The sequence below is a fragment of the Peromyscus maniculatus genome, chromosome 1, assembly GCF_049852395.1.
Source record: "Peromyscus maniculatus bairdii isolate BWxNUB_F1_BW_parent chromosome 1, HU_Pman_BW_mat_3.1, whole genome shotgun sequence".
NCBI classification, from domain to species: Eukaryota; Metazoa; Chordata; class Mammalia; order Rodentia; family Cricetidae; genus Peromyscus; species Peromyscus maniculatus.
The window spans coordinates 14,214,905-14,234,698 of NC_134852.1; the positions used below are offsets into that span (position 1 = coordinate 14,214,905).

The 19,794-nt window shown below is 49.0% G+C and overlaps 1 protein-coding gene across 1 annotated transcript in view; it reads left to right on the forward strand.

The window, feature by feature from the left end:
• The first annotated feature begins 208 nt into the window (after positions 1-208).
• Positions 209-19,794, forward strand: part of Galp (galanin like peptide) — a 230,325-nt gene continuing 210,739 nt past the window's right edge. Inside the window, exons 1-6 of the mRNA XM_006993584.4 lie at positions 209-349; positions 6,125-6,245; positions 10,245-10,293; positions 12,579-12,659; positions 14,518-14,595; positions 17,430-17,593. Coding sequence (XP_006993646.1) covers positions 6,162-6,245; positions 10,245-10,293; positions 12,579-12,659; positions 14,518-14,595; positions 17,430-17,482 — 345 coding nt within the window. The 5' untranslated portion in view covers positions 209-349; positions 6,125-6,161 and the 3' untranslated portion in view covers positions 17,483-17,593. The remainder of the gene's footprint in view (positions 350-6,124; positions 6,246-10,244; positions 10,294-12,578; positions 12,660-14,517; positions 14,596-17,429; positions 17,594-19,794) is intronic.

Consider the following 19,794-nt stretch of genomic DNA (forward strand, 5'->3'; position numbering starts at 1 on the left):
ACACATACACACACAGAGACACACACAGATACACACACACACACACACACACACACACACACACACAGTGAGAAAAACACAACACCCAGAGAGGATAATGAGGCAGCGGGGAAGAGTCAAGGATCCTCAAGGTAAGGCTCGGCCAGGGACAGCTGAGGCAGAGAAATGTTCTCTGCCACAAAGCACCTTTGTCTGACCTCACAGACCGGCTAATAAACACTCAAGTGGGCGAGTCGCCTCCCTGCCTCCCTCCTCTCTCCCTAACCTCTTCTCTTTCAACTCCTCATTCTCCTCAGAAGCATAACCGCCAGGACCCCGAGAGCTGCTGAGCGCTGCGGATTCCACGCAGGTGAGAGCCTGGGCTGGAGGGGAGGCTGGAGGGGCTGAGCGCTCTCGTGGGAAAAGTGTCTTGGAGAATGACAGGAATATGAGGGAGTGGGTCAGCAAGGAGAGATGAGGTGTCGGTGGTGGGTCACTAGGGAGGTACCGGCAGGGGCTGGTCCGGAGGAGAGAGTGGGTATGGATGAATTCCACGGCGTGGGGAGTGGTGGATCTGAGAAACACGGGTAAAGGGTGAGGGGAGGAAGGAGTGGACCGTGTCTTCTGCTTGTTTTCTTGATTTTTTCCCCTCCTTTTTTTTAATCACATCATTGACTTACTTTGTGTTATGTGTGTGCTTGTGTATGTGCTGCGGCCTGACTGTGGAGTTCAGAAAGACAACGTCTAGGCATCAGTTCTCTTCCCTATGTATCTTCTAGGACTTGAACTCAGGTCACTAGCTTGGCAGCAAGCTCCTTGACCTGCTCAGCCATGCTGCTGACCTCTGTTTTTGAGAAAGGGTCTCATGGGCTCCAGACTGGACTCAAGCTTGCTGTTGTACAAAAGAATGACCTTGAACTTCTAACCCTTTGGCCTCCACCTCTGGAGTGTTGGGATTATGGGTGTGTACCGCCACATCTGGCTCTGGCGACCGTTAGTCCATTCTTTTCTGGTGTCAGTAGTCTATCAGTCAGATATTTATACCACAGCTTCCTAATTGTTGGTGCTCGTGGCTGGCTGCCGATGGATGAGAGTGCTGGATGTATCGGGGACGGAAGAGTAGCGAGCCATGGTTACCTTTCTAGAGCTTTATTGGGAGAGAGAGAGAGAGAGAGAGAGAGAGAGAGAGAGAGAGAGAGAGAGAGAGAGAGAGACTGTGCAGAGGGGGAGAATACGGAAGGAGAGAGTGCGGAAAGAGAGAACACAGAGAGAGCACGCCCGCTTTTTAGGCTGGTGACGTAATTAAGGACATAACCCTTACACTAATCTGTAAATTCAAATCATGAAATATCAATTATCAGGGAAGGCTAGTTGGATGGCTGAGCTGGTAAAGGTTCTTGAAAGTGAACTCTGACGACGTGAGTTCAGTTCCTAGGATCTACAAGGTGTGGGGAGAGAACTGAGTCCCGAATCTTGTACTCTGACCTCCACACACATACTGACATTATTCTTATGTTTCCTTAAGGACCCAATGCTGCAGTATTTACAGAGGATCCTATTTTCCTGGTGATGAGCAGCATTGTCTAGAGGCGGTTTAAAGTATACAGGAGGCACCGGGCGGTGGTGGTGCACACCTTTAATCGCAGCACTGGGGAGGCAGAGGCAGGTGGATCTCTGTGAGTTCAAGGCCAGAGATTCTGGGCTACAGTGTGAATTCCAGGACAGGCTGCAAAGCTACACAGAGAAACCCTGTCTGGAAAAACAAAACAAAACAAACAAAAAGGTATACAGGAGAGATAGCTCAGTGGTTAAAAGCCATTGCTGCTCTGGTAGAGGACTCAGTTTCCAGCATCCACATCAAGCACCTTACAATTGATTGGCTCACAATCAATTATAATTACAGGTCTAGGGGCTCTGACACCTGTGTCTAGGGTGTACGCACATAATTCTGTGTAAACATTGTATATTTCGTACAAGGGACTGGAGGGATGGCAGATTTGGGGAATCTGTGAGGAAAGGTCCCATGGGCACTGAGGACAGTTTGACATATTCATTGTACATTTCCTTCAACCAACTCTCTTGTTCCTCAGCCCCCAACTCCTTTCCTATTTATTCATTTGTTTGTTTATTTACTTATTTATTTATTTATTTTTGGTTTTTCAAGACAGGGTTTCTCTGTGTTGTTTTGGAGCCTGTCCTGGATCTCGCTCTGTAGACCAGGCTGGCCTCGAACTCACAGAGATCGGCCTGCCTCTGCCTCCCGAGTGCTGGGATTAAAGGTGTGCGCCACCACCGCCCGGCTCCTATTTATTTTTGAGTGCTGCAGTGCATGTGGGGACGTCAGAGGGCAATCTGAGGTTGATTCGCACCCTTCACCTTGTTGCGTCTGTCAGGGTCTCTTGTTTAGAGCCGTGGATGATGGAACAGCTCGTTGTGAGCTTCAGGGCACCGTCCTCCTCCACCCTTCACTTCAGTGTGGGACCTCCGGGGTTACAGATGCACAGTCCCGAACCTGGCTTTTATACGAGTTCTGGGGATCTGAACCGGGGTTACAGATGCACAGTCCCGAACCTGGCTTTTATACGAGTTCTGGGGATCTGAACCGGGGTTACAGATGCACAGTCCTGAACCTGGCTTTTATGTGAGTTCTGGGGATCTGAACCGGGGTTACAGATGCACAGTCCCGAACCTGGCTTTTATACGAGTTCTGGGTATCTGAACCGGGGTTACAGATGCACAGTCCCGAACCTGGCTTTTATACGAGTTCTGGGTATCTGAACCGGGGTTACAGATGCACAGTCCTGAACCTGGCCTTTATACGAGTTCTGGGGATCTGAACCGGGGTTACAGATGCACAGTCCTGAACCTGGCCTTTATACGAGTTCTGGGGATCTGAACTCCAGCCCTCAACCTTGCTAGGCCAGTGCTTTGTCTCTCCACTGAGCAATGTCCTCATTGTGCATGCTCGCCCTTCCTTCCTCCCTTCCTTCCTTCCCTCCCTCCCTCCTTCCTTCCTTCCTTCCCTCCTTCCTTTCTCTCTAGCCTCATCTTTTCTTTATGTATACAGTGTTCTGCCTGCATATCTGTGCACCAGAAGAGGGCACCAGATCTAACTACAGATGGTTGTGAGCCACCATGTGGTTGCTGGGAATTGAACTCAGGACCTCTGGAAGAATAGTCAGAGCTCTTAACCTCTGAGCCATCTCTCCAGCCCCCCCCCGCCTTTTTGAGACTTTTTTATTTTATTTTACATGCATATGCACCCTGTGTGTTCAGGCACCTGCAGAGGCCAGAAGAAGGCATTAGATTCCTTAGAGCCCGAGCTATAGGAGGTTGTGAGCCACCTGAGGGTGGTGCTGCCACTGAACCCAGGTTTTTTGTAATAGTAGCAACTATTTTTGTTGTTGTTGTTTTGTTTAGTTTCTTTGAGACAAGGTTTCTCTGGGTAACCCTGGCTGTCCTGGAACCCATTCTGTAGCCCAGGCTGGTCTTGAACTCAGAGATCCCTCTGACTCTGTCTCCTGAGTGCTGGATCTATGGCACGTGCTACCATCACCTGTCAGTAGCAAGTATTCTTAACCACTGAGCCATCTCTCTAGCCTCTTCTTTACTATTATTATTATTATTATTATTATTATTAATTTACACACAAGCACAGTGTGTGTGTGTATGTGTGTGTGTATGTGTGTGTGTGTGTGTGTGTGTGTGTGTGTCTGAGTGTCCACAGAGGCCAGAAGACAGTGTCAGATTCCCTGGAGCTGGAGTTACAGGCAGTGATAAGCCATCAATATGCATGCTGAGAACTAAACGTGGATTCCTCTGGAAGAGCAGGAAGTACTTTTAAACCATCTCTTCAGTTCTGTCTGTCTGTCTGTCTCTCTTTCTCCCTCTCATTTTTTTCATCTTTAGACAGTATCATGTATCCCAGGCTAGCCTCAAACCCGAGGATAACCCTGCATTCCTGACCCTCCAGCCTGCACCTCTGGTGTGCTGAGATTATAGTCATGCAGCCTCATCCTTGTTTTATTTAAACACTTATTTCAAAAAGAAGCTTAAAAAAAACAAAACTACTCTTAAACCAGATGTGGTATGTACCTGTAATGCCCACACTCCAGAGTGGAGAGGCAGGAGGATTGGAGTTTGAAGCAAACCTGAGTTTTAAAAGTGAGCACCCTTTGCTGGGTGGTGGTAGCGGCGGCGGCGGCGGCGGCGGCGGCGGCGGCGGCGGCGGCGGCACACGCCTTTAATCCCTGCACTCCGGAGGCAGAGGCAGGAGGATCTCTGTGAGTTTGAGGCCAGCCTGGGCTACAGAGTGAGTTCCAGGAAAGGCACAAAGCTACACAGAGAAACCCTGTCTCGATATAAAAAAAAAAAAAAAAAAAAAAAAGTGAGCATCCTGTAGCACAAGCCTGCCATCCATCCCAGTCCACTCAAGAAGTTGAAGCAGGAGAATAAAAAATTCCATGCCAGCTTGGGCTGCAGAATGAATTCAAGGCCACCTTGGGAAAATTAGTGAGATTCTGTCTCAAGATAAAATAAAAATTCCAGAGATGTAGATAATTCAATGATAGAGCCACTGCCTAGAATTCCCCAGTGAGGGGCTGGGGTGTGGCTCAGTGGTAGAGCCCCTGCCTAGAATCCCCCAGTGAGGGGCTGGGGTATGGCTCAGTGGTGGAGCCCCTGCCTAGAATCCCCCAGTGAGGGGCTGGGAGTGTGGCTCAGTGGTAGAGCCCCTGCCTAGAATCCCCCAGTGAGGGGCTGGGGTGTGGCTCAGTGGTAGAGCCCCTGCCTAGAATCCCCCAGTGAGGGGCTGGGGTGTGGCTCAGTGGTGGAGCCCCTGCCTAGAATCCCCCAGTGAGGGGCTGGGGTATGGCTCAGTGGTGGAGCCCCTGCCTAGAATCCCCCAGTGAGGGGCTGGGAGTGTGGCTCAGTGGTAGAGCCCCTGCCTAGAATCCCCCAGTGAGGGGCTGGGGTGTGGCTCAGTGGTAGAGCCCCTGCCTAGAATCCCCCAGTGAGGGGCTGGGGTGTGGCTCAGTGGTAGAGCCCCTGCCTAGAATCCCCCAGTGAGGGGCTGGGGTATGGCTCAGTGGTAAAGCCCCTGCCTAGAATCCCCCAGTGAGGGGCTGGGGTATGGCTCAGTGGTGGAGCCCCTGCCTAGAATCCCCCAGTGAGGGGCTGGGGGTGTGGCTCAGTGGTAGAGCCCCTGCCTAGAATCCCCCAGTGAGGGGCTGGGGTGTGGCTCAGTGGTAGAGCCCCTGCCTAGAATCCCCCAGTGAGGGGCTGGGGTATGGCTCAGTGGTGGAGCCCCTGCCTAGAATCCCCCAGTGAGGGGCTGGGGTGTGGCTCAGTGGTAGAGCCCCTGCCTAGAATCCCCCAGTGAGGGGCTGGGGTGTGGCTCAGTGGTAGAGCCCCTGCCTAGAATCCCCCAGTGAGGGGCTGGGGTGTGGCTCAGTGGTAGAGCCCCTGCCTAGAATCCCCCAGTGAGGGGCTGGGGTATGGCTCAGTGGTGGAGCCCCTGCCTAGAATCCCCCAGTGAGGGGCTGGGGTGTGGCTCAGTGGTAGAGCCCCTGCCTAGAATCCCCCAGTGAGGGGCTGGGGTGTGGCTCAGTGGTAGAGTGCTTGTTTATGAGAAGCTTTTCCCAGCCCCCACCTGTACACACACACACACACACACACACACACACACACCACAGAAAGAGGAAAGATGCCAAAACAAAACAACAGATTGGAATTTGTTTTATTTTTCTGTGAAATATTTAAAATAAAAAGATATTATCTACCAACCGTTGGTCATAGTGATGATGTCACCATGATGGTGGCAAACTCATTCAGCTGTAGATATTATGTGTCTTTTTTTTTCCCCTGGGGGGCAGAGTAGATCAATCCCATTCAGTAAAGTTCTTTCCACCATATCAGAGCTGCCCCCAACCTGCTGTGAGGAAATAACTCTATTTGGGGGATGGTGGTGTTGAGACATTGTTTCTCTGTTTCTCTCTGTGTAGCCCTGGCTGTCCTGGAACTCACTCTGTAGACCAGGCTGGCCTCAAACTCACAGAGATCCGCCTGCCTCTGCCTCCCGAGTGTGGGTACTAAAGGTGTGCGCCACCACCGACAGGCGAGAATAACGCTCACTCTGTCTTTGCAGGACCCTCAGCTGTGGGCTGTGTTCTCCCAGCTTCAGGATGGCCTGCCCCATGCGTCTGGTCCTCCTCCTCGTCTTCTTGCTGAGTCTGGCAGAGACACCAGAAGCTGCGCCTGTTCACAGGGTAAGGCTTCCCCCGCTTTTTTTCTTTCTTTTTTTCTGGTTTGATCCAAGGGGTCACACTAATGCTGTGAAACTGAGAAGAAAGACAGGAGGTGACCTCATCAACTTGGCCCTGGGCGCGGAGGTGAAGACAGGTGAAAATACTTGGCTGGGAATCAGTTTATTCAGCCGGGTGTGATGGCACCCACCAGTGATCCCAACACTCAGGAAGCTGAGGCAGAAGGGTGGTGAATTCAAGGCCAGTGGACAACATAGTGAGATCCTAATTAGAAATAAATAAATAAGAAAGGAAATGAGAAAAAAAAGGGGGGGGCGATAGATGTAGCTCAGTTGGTGGAGGGCTCGTCAGCAGGCAGGAAGCTCTAGATCCCATCCCCATCCCAGCACTCAGGCGGCACAAGGAGGAGGATCAGGGATTGGAGATTAGCTTGAGCTAGTGACGTAGAGGCTAGCCTGGGCAACATGAGACCCTGTCTGAAGGAAACATGAAAAAGGAGGGCTGTCGAGATAGCTCAGCGGGTAAGAGCACTTGCTGTGTGGCCTACGACATGAGTTTGGTCAGAAGAAGAGAGCTGGCCTCTGAAAGTGGCGCCCTGACCTCCACAAGCATGCGGAGGTGTCCATGTGCTCCCCTCTCCCACTAACGACAAAAAGGAAGCAAAAGAAAAAGCCAGCCTGGTGGGTGATTGATGCCTGGAATCCCAGATCTCTGGAGGCTGAGGCAAGATTCCTGCTACACTGAGGCCAGTCAAGCCTCTCTAGCCGGTCCTCATCTCAAAGCCAGCAACAAACTTGTGGGGCAGTGGTGGCACACGCCTTTAGTCCCAGCACCCGGGAGGCAGAGGTAGGTGGATCTCTGTGAGTTCGGGGCCAGCCTGGTCTACAGGGTGAGTTCCAGGACAGGCTCCAAAGCTACACAGAGAAACCCTGTCTCAAATCAAAAGAAAACAACCAAAAACAACAACAAAGACAAAAAAAAAAACCCGACAACAACAAACCAAACATACACCAGACATGGTGAGCCTTGCCTTTAATCCCAGCTTGCAGGAGGCAAGGACAGGCCAATCTCTGTGAATTTGAGATGAGCCTGGTGTATATGGTGAGTTTCATGCCATTCAGGGGTTAGCGAGACACATAGTGAGACACTATCTTTTTTTTTTTTTTGAGACAGGGTTTCTCTGTGTAGCCTTGACTGTCCTGGAACTTACTTTGTAGACCAGGCTGGTCTCAAACTCACAGAGCTCTGCCTGCCTCTACCTCCCAAGTGCTAGGATTAAAGGTGTGCGCCACCACACCCAGCTGAGAAACACTTTTTAAAAAAAATGGCTAGGGGGTGCTCAGTGAGTAAAGCCCAATGTGGGGACTGGAGGATGAATCCTGAGTACCCTTGTAAGTGCCCATATTTTTATTTTTATTTATGAAACAAGATTTGTATTCGAGAGCTGGGCATGGAGGCATATGACTTTAATCCCAGTACTATGGAGGCAGAAGCAAGAGAGTCTCCATGAGTTCCAGGCCAGTCTGGTCTACATAGAAAGTTCCAGGACAGCTAGGGCTACATAGAAAGACGCTGCCTCAAAACAAAACAAAGAAAATCTCTATTCTAGGCTGCTGCTCTACGACTCCCCATGTAGCCAAAAATGACCTTCCGGCCCTGCACTTCCCCATTCCACTTCTGAAATGCTGGTGTTACAGGTGTCTGCTCTCACAGCCAGTTTTAGACAGTGCTGGGATTCAAACCCAGGGCTTCCCACAGGCCAAGAAAGCACTCTACAGACTGAGTGACACCCTGGGCCACCCCCTCCAAGTTCTTTGTCAAGTTATAATTCAGTGTGAAGTTAATGGGTGGAGCTGCCCTTGACAGGCAATAAGATAGGGTCTGGCTTAGGCAGGTTAATAGAACTAAGGGATATGACCCCAAGACAGAATCTGAATACAACAGAGAAAGTTCAAGTGCTCTGTGGTACAGCACAGTGGCTGCAGCTAACAGCTAACTTTAAAATGTTCGCAGAGTCGGGTGTGCTAATCTCAGCACTTGGAGGCAGACACAGGAAGATCAGAAGTTCAAGGTCATCCTGGACGGATAGGAATTTCAAATCCCTTCTCAGCCTTCTGGCTAAGCTCAAGTGTACCAAATTCAAGTCTGGACTGGGGTCTACATGAGACCCTCTCTCAAATAGTCAAAGATAAAAGAATAGTAAAAATAATAAGTATCCTCATTACACATAGTCACATAAGTGATAAGCATGGGAGGTAATGTATTTTATCAATAAGGCTGTCCCACAAATTATATACGTCAATGCACTGTACTGTACTCCATAAACATTTCAATTTTTATTTGTATCTAAAAAGTTGCTAAAAAGGGGGAGCTGGAAATAATAGAGATTAAAAATACTTCTGCTTTATCAAAGGACCAGAGTTTAGCTCCCAGCACCCACGTCAGGTTGCTTATAAGAAAAAAGGCATAAGTCTTTCTTTTTTGTTTTTTGAGACAAGGTTTCTCTGTGTAGTTCTAGTGCCTTTCCTGGATCTTGTCCTGTAGACCAGACTGGCCTTGAAGTCACAGAGATCCACCTGCCTCTGCCTCCTGAGTGATGGCACTAAAGGCGTGCACCGCCACCGCCTAGCGAAATAAGTCTTTCTTTAAAAGGCTAAAAAGGACCAAAAAAGACAAAAGATTAGAATAGGCTCCGTGAGATTGGAAAAGCCTGACTGACTTGGAAGCAGCTGGGCCCGTGGCAATATACCCTCCCTCCCTCCCTCCCTCCCTCCCTCCCTCCCTCCCTCCCTCGCCTCTACCTTTCTTTCTTTTTCCAGACAGGGAAGCAGTTCTCAATCTGTGGGTCTCGACCCCCACACATCCAATACCCTGAACATTGGATTCTTACTTTAGGACTCACAATAGTAGCACATTACAGTTATGAAGTAGCAACGAAAATAATCTTATGGTTGAGGGGGTGGTCATCACACATGAGGGATTTTATTAAAGGGTCGTAGCATTAAGAAGATTGAGAACCACTGAGATGGGGTCTCATGTAGCTAGGCAGGCCTCAGACTAAACAGCTGAGGATAATTTCTTTTTGTTTGTTTGTTGAGACAGGGTCTCTCTGTGTAGCCCTGGCTGTCCTGGAACTCAATATGTAGACCAGGCTGGCCATAAATTCAGAGAGATCTGCCTGCCTCTGCCTCCCGAGTGCTGGGATTAAAGCTGTGTGCCTCCGAGGCCGCCACTGCCGCCACCACCACCACCTGGTTTCACAGAAACTTTATACATAGTAGAGTCGATGTTGACTGCTTGGACATGGTTATAAGCTGATAGAATATTAGGTGTTCAGGATCCCAGGGTAGCCCCGATCCTTTCTCAGGGTGAGACTTTAAGGACAAAAACCATAATCTCGGTTGACATAATTCACTTAACAAGAATGGTTAGCCAGACACGGAACTACCAGAAGCCGAAAAGCAAGGTTAGCACATTTAGAGACTTTCCCAGAACTCTGGACTTCAATAGACAAAGTCTTTGTTTTAGTTTTGGCAGGTGGTGCTGTCTACGTACTGAGTTTTATGGACAGAATGGGACTTTCATCATGGAGTCAGTTGTGCTAAGGCCTGGATCCCTGTTACAGTCAATTCCCCGTATACACTCCCTCCCAGTCATGTTTTAAGCATCATATTTCTTCAGTCTGTCTGTCTGTCTGTCATGGGGGATGTGAATCATGCAGTGAGAGTGTGGAGGTCATAAGATAACGTGCAGGAATAACATCTCTCCTTCCAGAAGGTGAGTCCTGGGGGTTGAACCCAGGTCATACTTGGCACCAAAGCCATAAATACCCATGGAGCTGTCTTGCCCGGGTCCTCCACTTGCTATATGTTATAGGAGGTCCTAATTGCACATGGCTGTGTTGCTGGCTAGTGCTAAGGCGATATGGTGATCTCCATCACCCTAGACTTCTGGGATCTTGCCACTTTCCTGTCTTAGTTCTTACTTCTTCATCTCTTCCAGGGACGAGGAGGCTGGACCCTCAATAGCGCTGGTTACCTCCTGGGTCCTGGTAAGTGCTTTTTCTCCATGCTCCATCCCTCACTCATGCCTACCTGGTGCCAGTGGCTTTAATACCCCGCCAAGAGGCTGGATTAGTTGTTTTCACATCACTGTGATCAAATATACCTGATAGTTCAGGGTGGATGGATTCATTTTGGCCGTGGTTTCAGAGGGGTTCGCTCCATCACAGTAGGCAAGGCTTGGTGGGCCAGCATGCATCACAGAGGTGGGAGGCTGTGGAAGAAGCCAGGGATCACTGGGTAGCCAGGACTATGGGTCAGACTCTAACTTTCAAAGGCCCGCCCCTAGTGACCCATTTCCTTCAGTTAGACTCCACTTTCTAAAGGTTCCACAACCTTCTAGAAATTCTAGGGGAATGAACAAGTGTTCAAAACCTGAGCCCCCGGGGGAATGGTTCAGATTCAAAGCATTCCATCCATATCTGGATGAGTCTGGAGGGTCAGTCTGGGCAGAAGCCTGGGTGCAGGACCTGTAATGGCATATGGGCTTAATCTCCCTGGGCCTCCATTTTGACTCTGAGACAGGGAGGACAATGGCAGACCCCACATTCTTGAGAGAGTTTTGAGGTTTAAGTAAGTTCGTTTATGTAGCTCATTCGGCAGAGCTCCTGCCTACCACACTGAAAACCTTGGGTTCAATGCTCAGATCTGTATAAAATTAGGTAATTTTATACACACACCTCTAATCTCAGCCCTTCAGAGGTAGAAGCAGGTGGATCAGGAATTCAAAGCCATGATAAAATACTTAGGAAATTTGAGGCTAGCCTGGGCTACCTGAGACTCTGTCTCAAAAAAAATAGTGATATAAAAAAAGAGGTCCCTCAAGATGGCTCAGTGGTAAAGGCATTGCAGCCTGATGGTGCACACGTGAGGGCCTGAGTTTGATCCTAAAACCCACATAAAGGAAGAGAGAAAGGATAAAGGTGTTTGCCTCCAAGCCTGATGACCTGAGTTCCTACAGGGTGTCTCTCCACAGGGGTGAAGCGGCGTGGGTGAGCCTATACACACAAACACATACAGGATAAAGAAATGCCCAAGGAAACGTCATTTTTAACAAATGAGTTAAGCAGCACTGGCACACTGTGGATACCAGCCTCTCTGTCCACAGTGGGTACCATAGCATGATTTAGATGCCATGGCTTTCCTCTTTATTTTCTTCCATCCCTGCCTCTCATTTCCCCAATGAATGAATCTTAGGAGTTCGTATACTTAGCCACACAAAGCTCAGTTCTCACCAAATCCACCACACCCCATGCCTGAGGCTAGGCTCGGCTTGTTAGAAATTAAATTGGATTGAGTGTGGTGGGGTATGCCTTTAAATCCCAGCACTTGGGATGCAGAGGCAAGTGGGTTCAAGGCCAGTCTAATCTACATAGTGAGCTCCAAGCCAGCCAGATCTACATAGTGAGAATTGGTCCCCCGATATAAAGGAGATATAAAGTGTTATCTGCACTTCATCAGGACCCCTGCCCCCTGAGGCTGATGCCTGACAGTGCAAACCCGGGAACTAAGCAGCGTCCCCCTTCCTATCCTAAGTCTTCAGTCCTTTTATTATGAAATGGAGATCTATGTTTCTCAGAGGTCTACAAATCCTTAGGGCAGGGGCCAGCAAGTGACTAGGTGAGTCAGGGCGCTTGTTGGCAAGCGTAAGCACCAGAGTTCCATCCCCAGAAGGAGCCAACTGACTCCCAGAAGTTGTTCTCTGAGCTTATCACATGTGCCATGGCATGTGTGCTCCCCACCCCCCCTTACACACACACACACACACACACACACACACACACACACACACATACACACACACACACCACACGTACACACACACACACATACACACACACACATACATACACACACACACACACCACACGTACACACACACACACACACACATACACACACACACACACACACTCACCACACGTACACACACACACACACACACATACACACACACACACACACATACATACACACACACACACACACACACACACACACACAACTAACGAATAAACAAATGTAAAAGAATGTAAGGAAACTCCACTGTTGCCTTGACCACATGACAGAAGGAACTGAAAATGTGAGATTTTCACCCAGACGTAGGTGGGTTACACGCCTGGTCTAAGGCGTGGAAGTTAGGGGTGGCGGATGCCCACCTCCTCTCCTGCGGCTTTGGCTGGAGTTGTTCCGCCAAAGGCTGGGAGGACTCGCTGGGTCCTGCGTGATGTCGTTCCACTAAACAGTACTCCCGCTGTCTCCCATCCCTTCCTAGTCCTCCACCTTCCCGCAAAGGCGGACCAAGGCAGGAAGAGGGACTCCGCTCTTGAGATCCTAGACCTGTGGAAGGCTATGGGTGAGTCGAAGTCCCCGTCCCCAGCGTCCCCCTCCACCCATGCACTGTGGCTTCCTGGGTGGAAGAAAGAACCTGGGGAAGCAGTGTAACTCTGTCAAGCTTTTAATTTCTCCACGGGTAAAATGAGATAGCCACTAACTTATTTGGGTGTGGTGGTCCATGCCTGTTACCTTGGGATGTGGAGGCAGCAGCACCAGGAGTTTAAGGTTACCCAAAGCTACATAGTGATTTCTAGGTTACATGATACCTCTTCTCAACACTGTCTTCCCCAAGAAAAAAATAGAACCGGCAAGATATCTCAGGGGGTAGAGGCACTTGCCGCCCAGCCTGGGCCCTCGAGTTTGGTCCCCAGGACCTACAGGAGGGAAGAAGAGAACTGACTCCTATAGCTTGTCCTCTGATCTGCTTGCCTGTGCCAAACACACACACACACACACACACACACACACACACACACACACACACACACACACTCACCACACATATACACACACATATACACACACATACATACACACATAAACACACACTCACCACACACACACACACACACATGCACACACAGACATACATACATACACACAAACTCACCACACACACACTCATCACACATACACTTACCCCCATACACACATACACACACACACACACAAACACCACACACACATGCACACTCACTACACATACACACTCACCACACACACATGCACACACAGACATACATACATACATACACACAAACTCACCACACAGATACCACACGTACACACACACTCATCACACATACACTTACCCCCATACACACATATACACACACACACATACACTCACCACACACATATACACACACAATGAATAAATAAGTATTTAATAATTATAAATAATTATCATTAACTATGCTAGGCCTGGGAAGACCGCTCAGTCAATAAGGCGCTTGCTGAGGAAGCATGAAGTCCCAAGTTCAGAACCTGCATAGGAAAGCTGGGCAGGGCGGTATGAGTCTGTAATCCCAGTGCTGGGGAGATGGAGACAGGCGGTCCCTGAGCTTGCTGGCCAGTCGCTGCAGCCAAATTGGGGAGCTCCAGGTTCAGAGTGCAATCCTGTCTCTAAAGACAAGGCAGAGAATGACGAGGGAAAAGCCTGCTGTAGACCTTTGGTTTCCCCCATGAGCATGCGCAGCAGCACATTCTCACTTCCAAACCCCTAAACAACCCGGCACACGGTGGGACTACAGTTCTCTGGAAAGAGTCTTGGAAGCTGACTGGGAGGGGTCGGTGTGTGCTTCTCTCCCTGTGAACGCAGCACAGGACTTGAGCTGAGCTGCCTCCTCATTGTCACCTGCAAGGGGCAGTGCTGAACAGATACGCCTTGCCTTCCAACCTTGCTTTTATTGAGGTTTGGAGCTGGAGCCTTCTTGACTGGTGGCAGAGTCAATCCCCGGTGGACATTGCACCATATCTGGCTTCTATGCATCTGATGCTGAGAGCATTTTCTTTCCTCTCAGTCATGGCAGTCCAACACTTCTCCAGACATGCCTAAATGTCTCACAAGGACAAAGATTGAGAGCCACCAGGTACTCAAAGATTCCAAGGAGATAAAGAGAAACCACATATTGAGTTCCATGGAACCTGTGCATCTATTTGTCTGTTTAATCTGCTTATTTATTTACTGTGCATGTGTGTGCAGATGCCACAGCTCTGTGCAGAAGTCAGGAAACAATGGATGGGAGACTCAGTTCTCTCCTCCTACCATATAGCTCTCAGGAAAGAAACTCAGCAAGCGCCTTCATTCTTCGAACGGTCTTGCCGGCCCTTCTTTGGCATTTTAGTTGGTCATGATGTCTTGTCCCTTTTTCTAGATGGACTCCCTTATTCCCGCTCTCCATGGATGACCAAGAGGGCGCTGGTAGAAACATTTGTCAAACCCAGGATTGGAGGTAAAGATGGGGAATGTAGCAGAGAGAAGAGAGAAGAGGGGGAGTGAGAGGTTGAGCTGAGTGGCAGGAAGCTTGGGGGAGAAGTTGCAAGCAGCCAAGAGCATCCTTCTACGAGTCCCTCTCCCTTCACACATCTTGCCTCTCACTTCATATCATCCCCCAGTCTCTCAGATCAACAACATTCCTTCACCACAGACTGCACGTCAGGGACCGTCTCTAATTTCCCAGCCAGTCCCAAGATCTTATGATTGAACACTTTTCCATAGAAGGCCCTAGACCCGAGCCTGATAGCCCCTGTGTTTCTACAGACTTGCATGGCCAGACTCCTCAGAGTCCTTCAGAAATCAGTTGAGCCAGGAGATGGTGCTGCATGCCTTAAACCCCAGCACTTGGGAGGGAAAGGCAGGCAGATCTCTGTGAGTTTGAGGCCAGTCTGGTCTATGTGCACACAACACACACACACACACACACACACACACACACACACACACACCATAGAATAGTATATATTGCACTATGCTGTTGATGACACACACACCCTCAACCTTGACTGCACTCTTTGGCTATTTTGTTTGTTTGTTTCATTTTTCAAGACAGGGTTTTTCTGTGTCACAGCCCTGGCTATCCTGGAACTCACTTTGTAAGACCAGGCTGGCCTGGAACTCAGAGATCCACCTGCCTCTGCCTCCAAGTGCTGGGATTGAAGTCATGTGCCACCATTACCTGGCTTCAGTCTTTGGCTCTTGAAAATACCTATCATTGACACTTCTACAAACCCTCTTGAAAAAGGATGGGATGAAAAAGAAATGTGAGAAGATGCAGATAAATGGTAGGCAGAGGAGGAAGGGAAACAGGAGGAAATGGAAAAGCTGGGATGACCGGAGTCTTTCCTCTCCAGCCTCACCCCTAACCTCAGGAACACACAGCAGAGGTGACAGCTCACCTGGGCGAGCGCTTGCTATGCAAGAAGGGGACTAGAGTGTTGCGGTAACGCCCGCAGTTACCGACCCGTTCACCATGTCCTAGTGAGGGGCTGCAGATTAAAGAATAAGAGACAAAAGACAGCGAGTCATTCGCCAAGGCTGAATGCCCAATGCCCTTTATTGAAAGAGGGAGGGAACCTTAAATACAGGCTTACAGTACAATAGAGGATCCCCGGAGGGCAGAAGTTCACTACCCAATGTTCTACATTCTTGCATCTGAGCTGTTTACACCAAATGCAGGATACACAAACAAAGAACCTCCAGTGAGCATTCAGGAAGAAGGAAACCGGCAGGGAATCTACATAGGGAGGACATCTGGTCAAGGTCATAAGCAAGGTGGCAGACACTCACAGTGGAGGGCCAGGGCCCACACTTGAGTTTGAATCTCCAGCACCCACATAAAAATGGGGGTGCCAGGGGTTTACTGGCTACCCAGGCTAGCTGATTGGTCAGCTCCAGGTTCTGTGAGACCCTGTAGCTAGAGTTTTCCTGCCTTGCCCACAGTCAGGACAAATCTCTGTCACCCTCCAGTCCCACAGCCGCTCAGACCCAACCAAGTAAACACAGAGACTTATATTGCTTACAAACTGTATGGCCGTGGCAGGCTTCTTGCTAACTGTTCTTATAGCTTAAATTAATCCATTTCCATAAATCTATACCTTGCCACGTGGCTCGTAGCTTACCAGCATCTTCACATGCTGCTTGTCATGGCGGCGGCTGGCAGTGACTCCTTCTGCCTTCCTGTTCTTTCTTTTCTCCTCTCTGTTAGTCCCGCTTATACTTCCTGCCTAGCCACTGGCCAATCAGTGTTTTATTTATTGACCAATCAGAGCAACGCATTTGCCATACAGAACATCCCACAGTAAGACCCTATTAGCTTCAGGTTCTGTGAGAGACACTGCCTCAAAAACCAAGATAGGAAGAGGAAAGATGGCTCCGTGGTTAAAAGCACTCTACTGATCTTGCAGAAGAACCAGATTCCATCCCCAGCACCCACACAAGAGGCTCACAACCACCTGTAACTCCAGTCTCAGGGAATCAACACCCTTTTCTGGCCTCTGTGGACACCAGACACACATGCGGTACACCCACATATATCTAACTAAGCCAAACATGAGCCAATCAGTCAACTGGCGTTTGATTTCCAACACCCAGATAAAGGGTGACCCCACAAGGGGAAAGAATTGACCCCATAAAGTTGTCTTCCAAGTTTGACACATGCACCATGCCACATGCTTGTACACCCTACACACCCCCTACACACACCACACAACACATACAATGCTAATAAATAAATTTTATGAGTTAAAAATTGAAAAGACTTTAATTGACACAGAACACACCAAAACCAAGTTCTCAGCACAAAGGAGATTTATTTGCCCCAGAGGGACATCGGGCATGTAATAAGAGAGAAAGACAGGAGATAGAGGATGAGGGAGAAGGGGAGAAGGGGTATTTGTCCCACAGGGACAAAGGATTGCCTCTGGATAGAGAGAGGAGACAGGCGGCAGGGCACATAGGCGAAGGCAGTTCATAAAGGTAGAAGGGGAAACCCCGTGTTAGAATGAGGTGTTTATTTTAATTGGCGTGTTAATTAGGATAGCCAAAAGGGGGCCTTTGATTGCTGGACTTCAATACTTGGAAAGCTGGACTTTGGCTGTCAGCCTGAGGAGGAGGAAGTGGTCAAGTAAGGGAATGGACCTTGGCAGCTAGCCTTAGGAATGTCATCTAATGGTCATAGCCAGGAGGGGGCGGGGTGGACAAAGGAAAGCCTGTCTGTCCATGTTTGCAGCACTCGGGCTTGCCGGAGCCTTTCAAAATTAACCATCTGCTGTTGCTCTCCTGTTACAGATCTGCATGTACTGGACAGGGACATTCCCAGCGAAGAGGCTGCCCTGCCCTAGAGTCATAGAGACTTAACCACACCTCACCCCTCATTCTTTTCCAGCTCATTCTGCCCCCACAACCCTCCACCCCCACCAAGCCCCCTCAGTGCCCTGAGACTAAGACCCTATATCCCCAAATCTCACTAAAACATGTTGTAATATTTAAAGAATTATGTTGACATAAATCTGGAGTGTCTCTAGTTTTATTGATTGATCTTGGGGTAAGAGGGACCCGAGAGATGGCTCCATGGTTCAGAGCAATGTTTGCTTTTCCGGAGGGCGTGAGTCCCGTTTCCGGCACCCACACTGGGCTCCTAACCACTGGTGACTCTTAGCACCAGGTATAGTGGGTAACTGTTCCAGCTTTGACCTTAAAGCACTGCCCCTAGTGAGGCAGCAGGTAATTGCCACACCTGCCTATGACCTGTCCCTGGGGCAAGGCCCAGATGGGGACCTCTTAAGACCCGGGATGCATATGTGCTGGTTCTCTCTTGGCTCCCTCCTGCTCCTGAATGCTGGATGCTAGGTTGCAGTCCAAGTCAGAGTTCTCCAGAGAACCGGATTGGACTGCACCTCACCTCTCCCGGATCCTGTAACCATCGGTCCATTTGCTGTCTGTTAGTCACACCAAAAGAAACCTCTCTGACATCAGATAAACTTCGTGGAATTGCCTCATTAATTGCTGCTTTAACCAGGGGCTCCGATGCCTCTGGCCTCCAGTGGCATCAACATTCACTTTCACATATTCGCACACAGACATACACACATCACACTCTTAATTTTAATAAGTCAATAAAAAATAAATATTAAAAAAAGATAAATTGGGGCTGGAGAGACAGCTCATTGGTTAAAAGTATTTCCTACTCCTTCAAAGGAAGGCCCTGTGTTCCATTCTCAGCATCCAAGTCCAGGAGTTCACAAGTACCTAAAACCCCCGCTTCAAGGAAGCCAACAGCTCTGGCCTCCAAAGGCACCTGCACTCAGGTGTACACAGCCAAGTGCAGACACACAAAAGATGTCATTAGGGACCTAAGAGTAATGTGGGGACTCTTTGGGGGCAAGGTGGGTAGTCATAGAACATTCCTGAAATGTATTCTGAGTAATTGCATTCTTTTTCTTTTTAATATATTCTAAACTATCTTTTAAGATCATTTGTTTATCTTATTAGTGTCCTGTGAGAGTGTTGGATCTCCTGGAACCAGAGTTACAGACAGTTGTGAGCTGCTATGTGGGTCCTGGGAATTGAACCTGGATCCTCTGGAAGAGCAGCCAGTGCTCTTAACCACTGATCCTTCTCTCCAGCCCTAATTGCATTTTTTTTCAAAGTTTTTTTTTTTTTTTTTTTTTTTTTTTTTTTTTTTTTTTTTTTACATTTATTTCTAGTCCCGGGAGTTGAACCCGGGATGTGAGGATTGGGTGTAAGAGCCTTTCCTTGTTGAGCCACCTCACTGTCCCAAAGTAACGGCATTCTTTGGGAATAATTCTCTGGTAAATTATGGTTACTACAGACATCGATCAGGTTCACCTAGTGCCAGGCTCTGCCACTTTACCTACCCGTTGCTAGTGTCCCTGTATCTTGTCCACCTCGCAGAACCTTCCCTAACTCATGCTCCCCAACCTGCTCCTTCTTCCAAACTGCCAAAGCACTAGCTGGGCAGGGGTAGTGATGGGGAGTGAGAGAAGGTCCTATTTCTCTGCCTCCACCATTTCAGCTAAGTATGGTAGCACACACCTTAAATAGCAGCACTCAGCAGGCAGAGAAGGGTGAATCTCTGCAAAATTCAGACCAGCCTAATCTACATAGCAAGTTCCAGGGTATTCTGCATAAGGAGATTCTGTCTCAACTGGGCCGTGTTGGCTCATGCCTTCAGACCCAGAACCTTGGAGGCAGAGTCAGGGGTATCACTGTGAGTTCAAGCCAGCCTGGTCTACAGAGCCAGTTCCAAGACAGCCAGAGCTATTACCCCGAGAAACCCTGTCTAAAAGCAAAATAAAACAAAAACAAAGAGAGAAGGAGAAAGAGAAAGAGAGAAAGAGAGAGAGAGAGAGAGAGAGAGAGAGAGAGAGAGAGAGAGAGAGAGAGAGAGAGAGAGAGAGAGATCCTGCCTCAGAAATAAACAAAGGGCCGGGCGGTGGTGGCGCACGCCTTTAATCCCAGCACTCGGGAGGCAGAGCCAGGCGGATCTCTGTGAGTTCGAGGCCAGCTTGGGCTACCAAGTGAGCTCCAGGAAAGGCGCAAAGCTACGCAGAGAAACCCTGTCTCGAAAAACCAAAACCAAAACCAAAAAAAAAAAAAAAAAAAAAAAAAGAATGTGAAAAAAAAAAGAAAT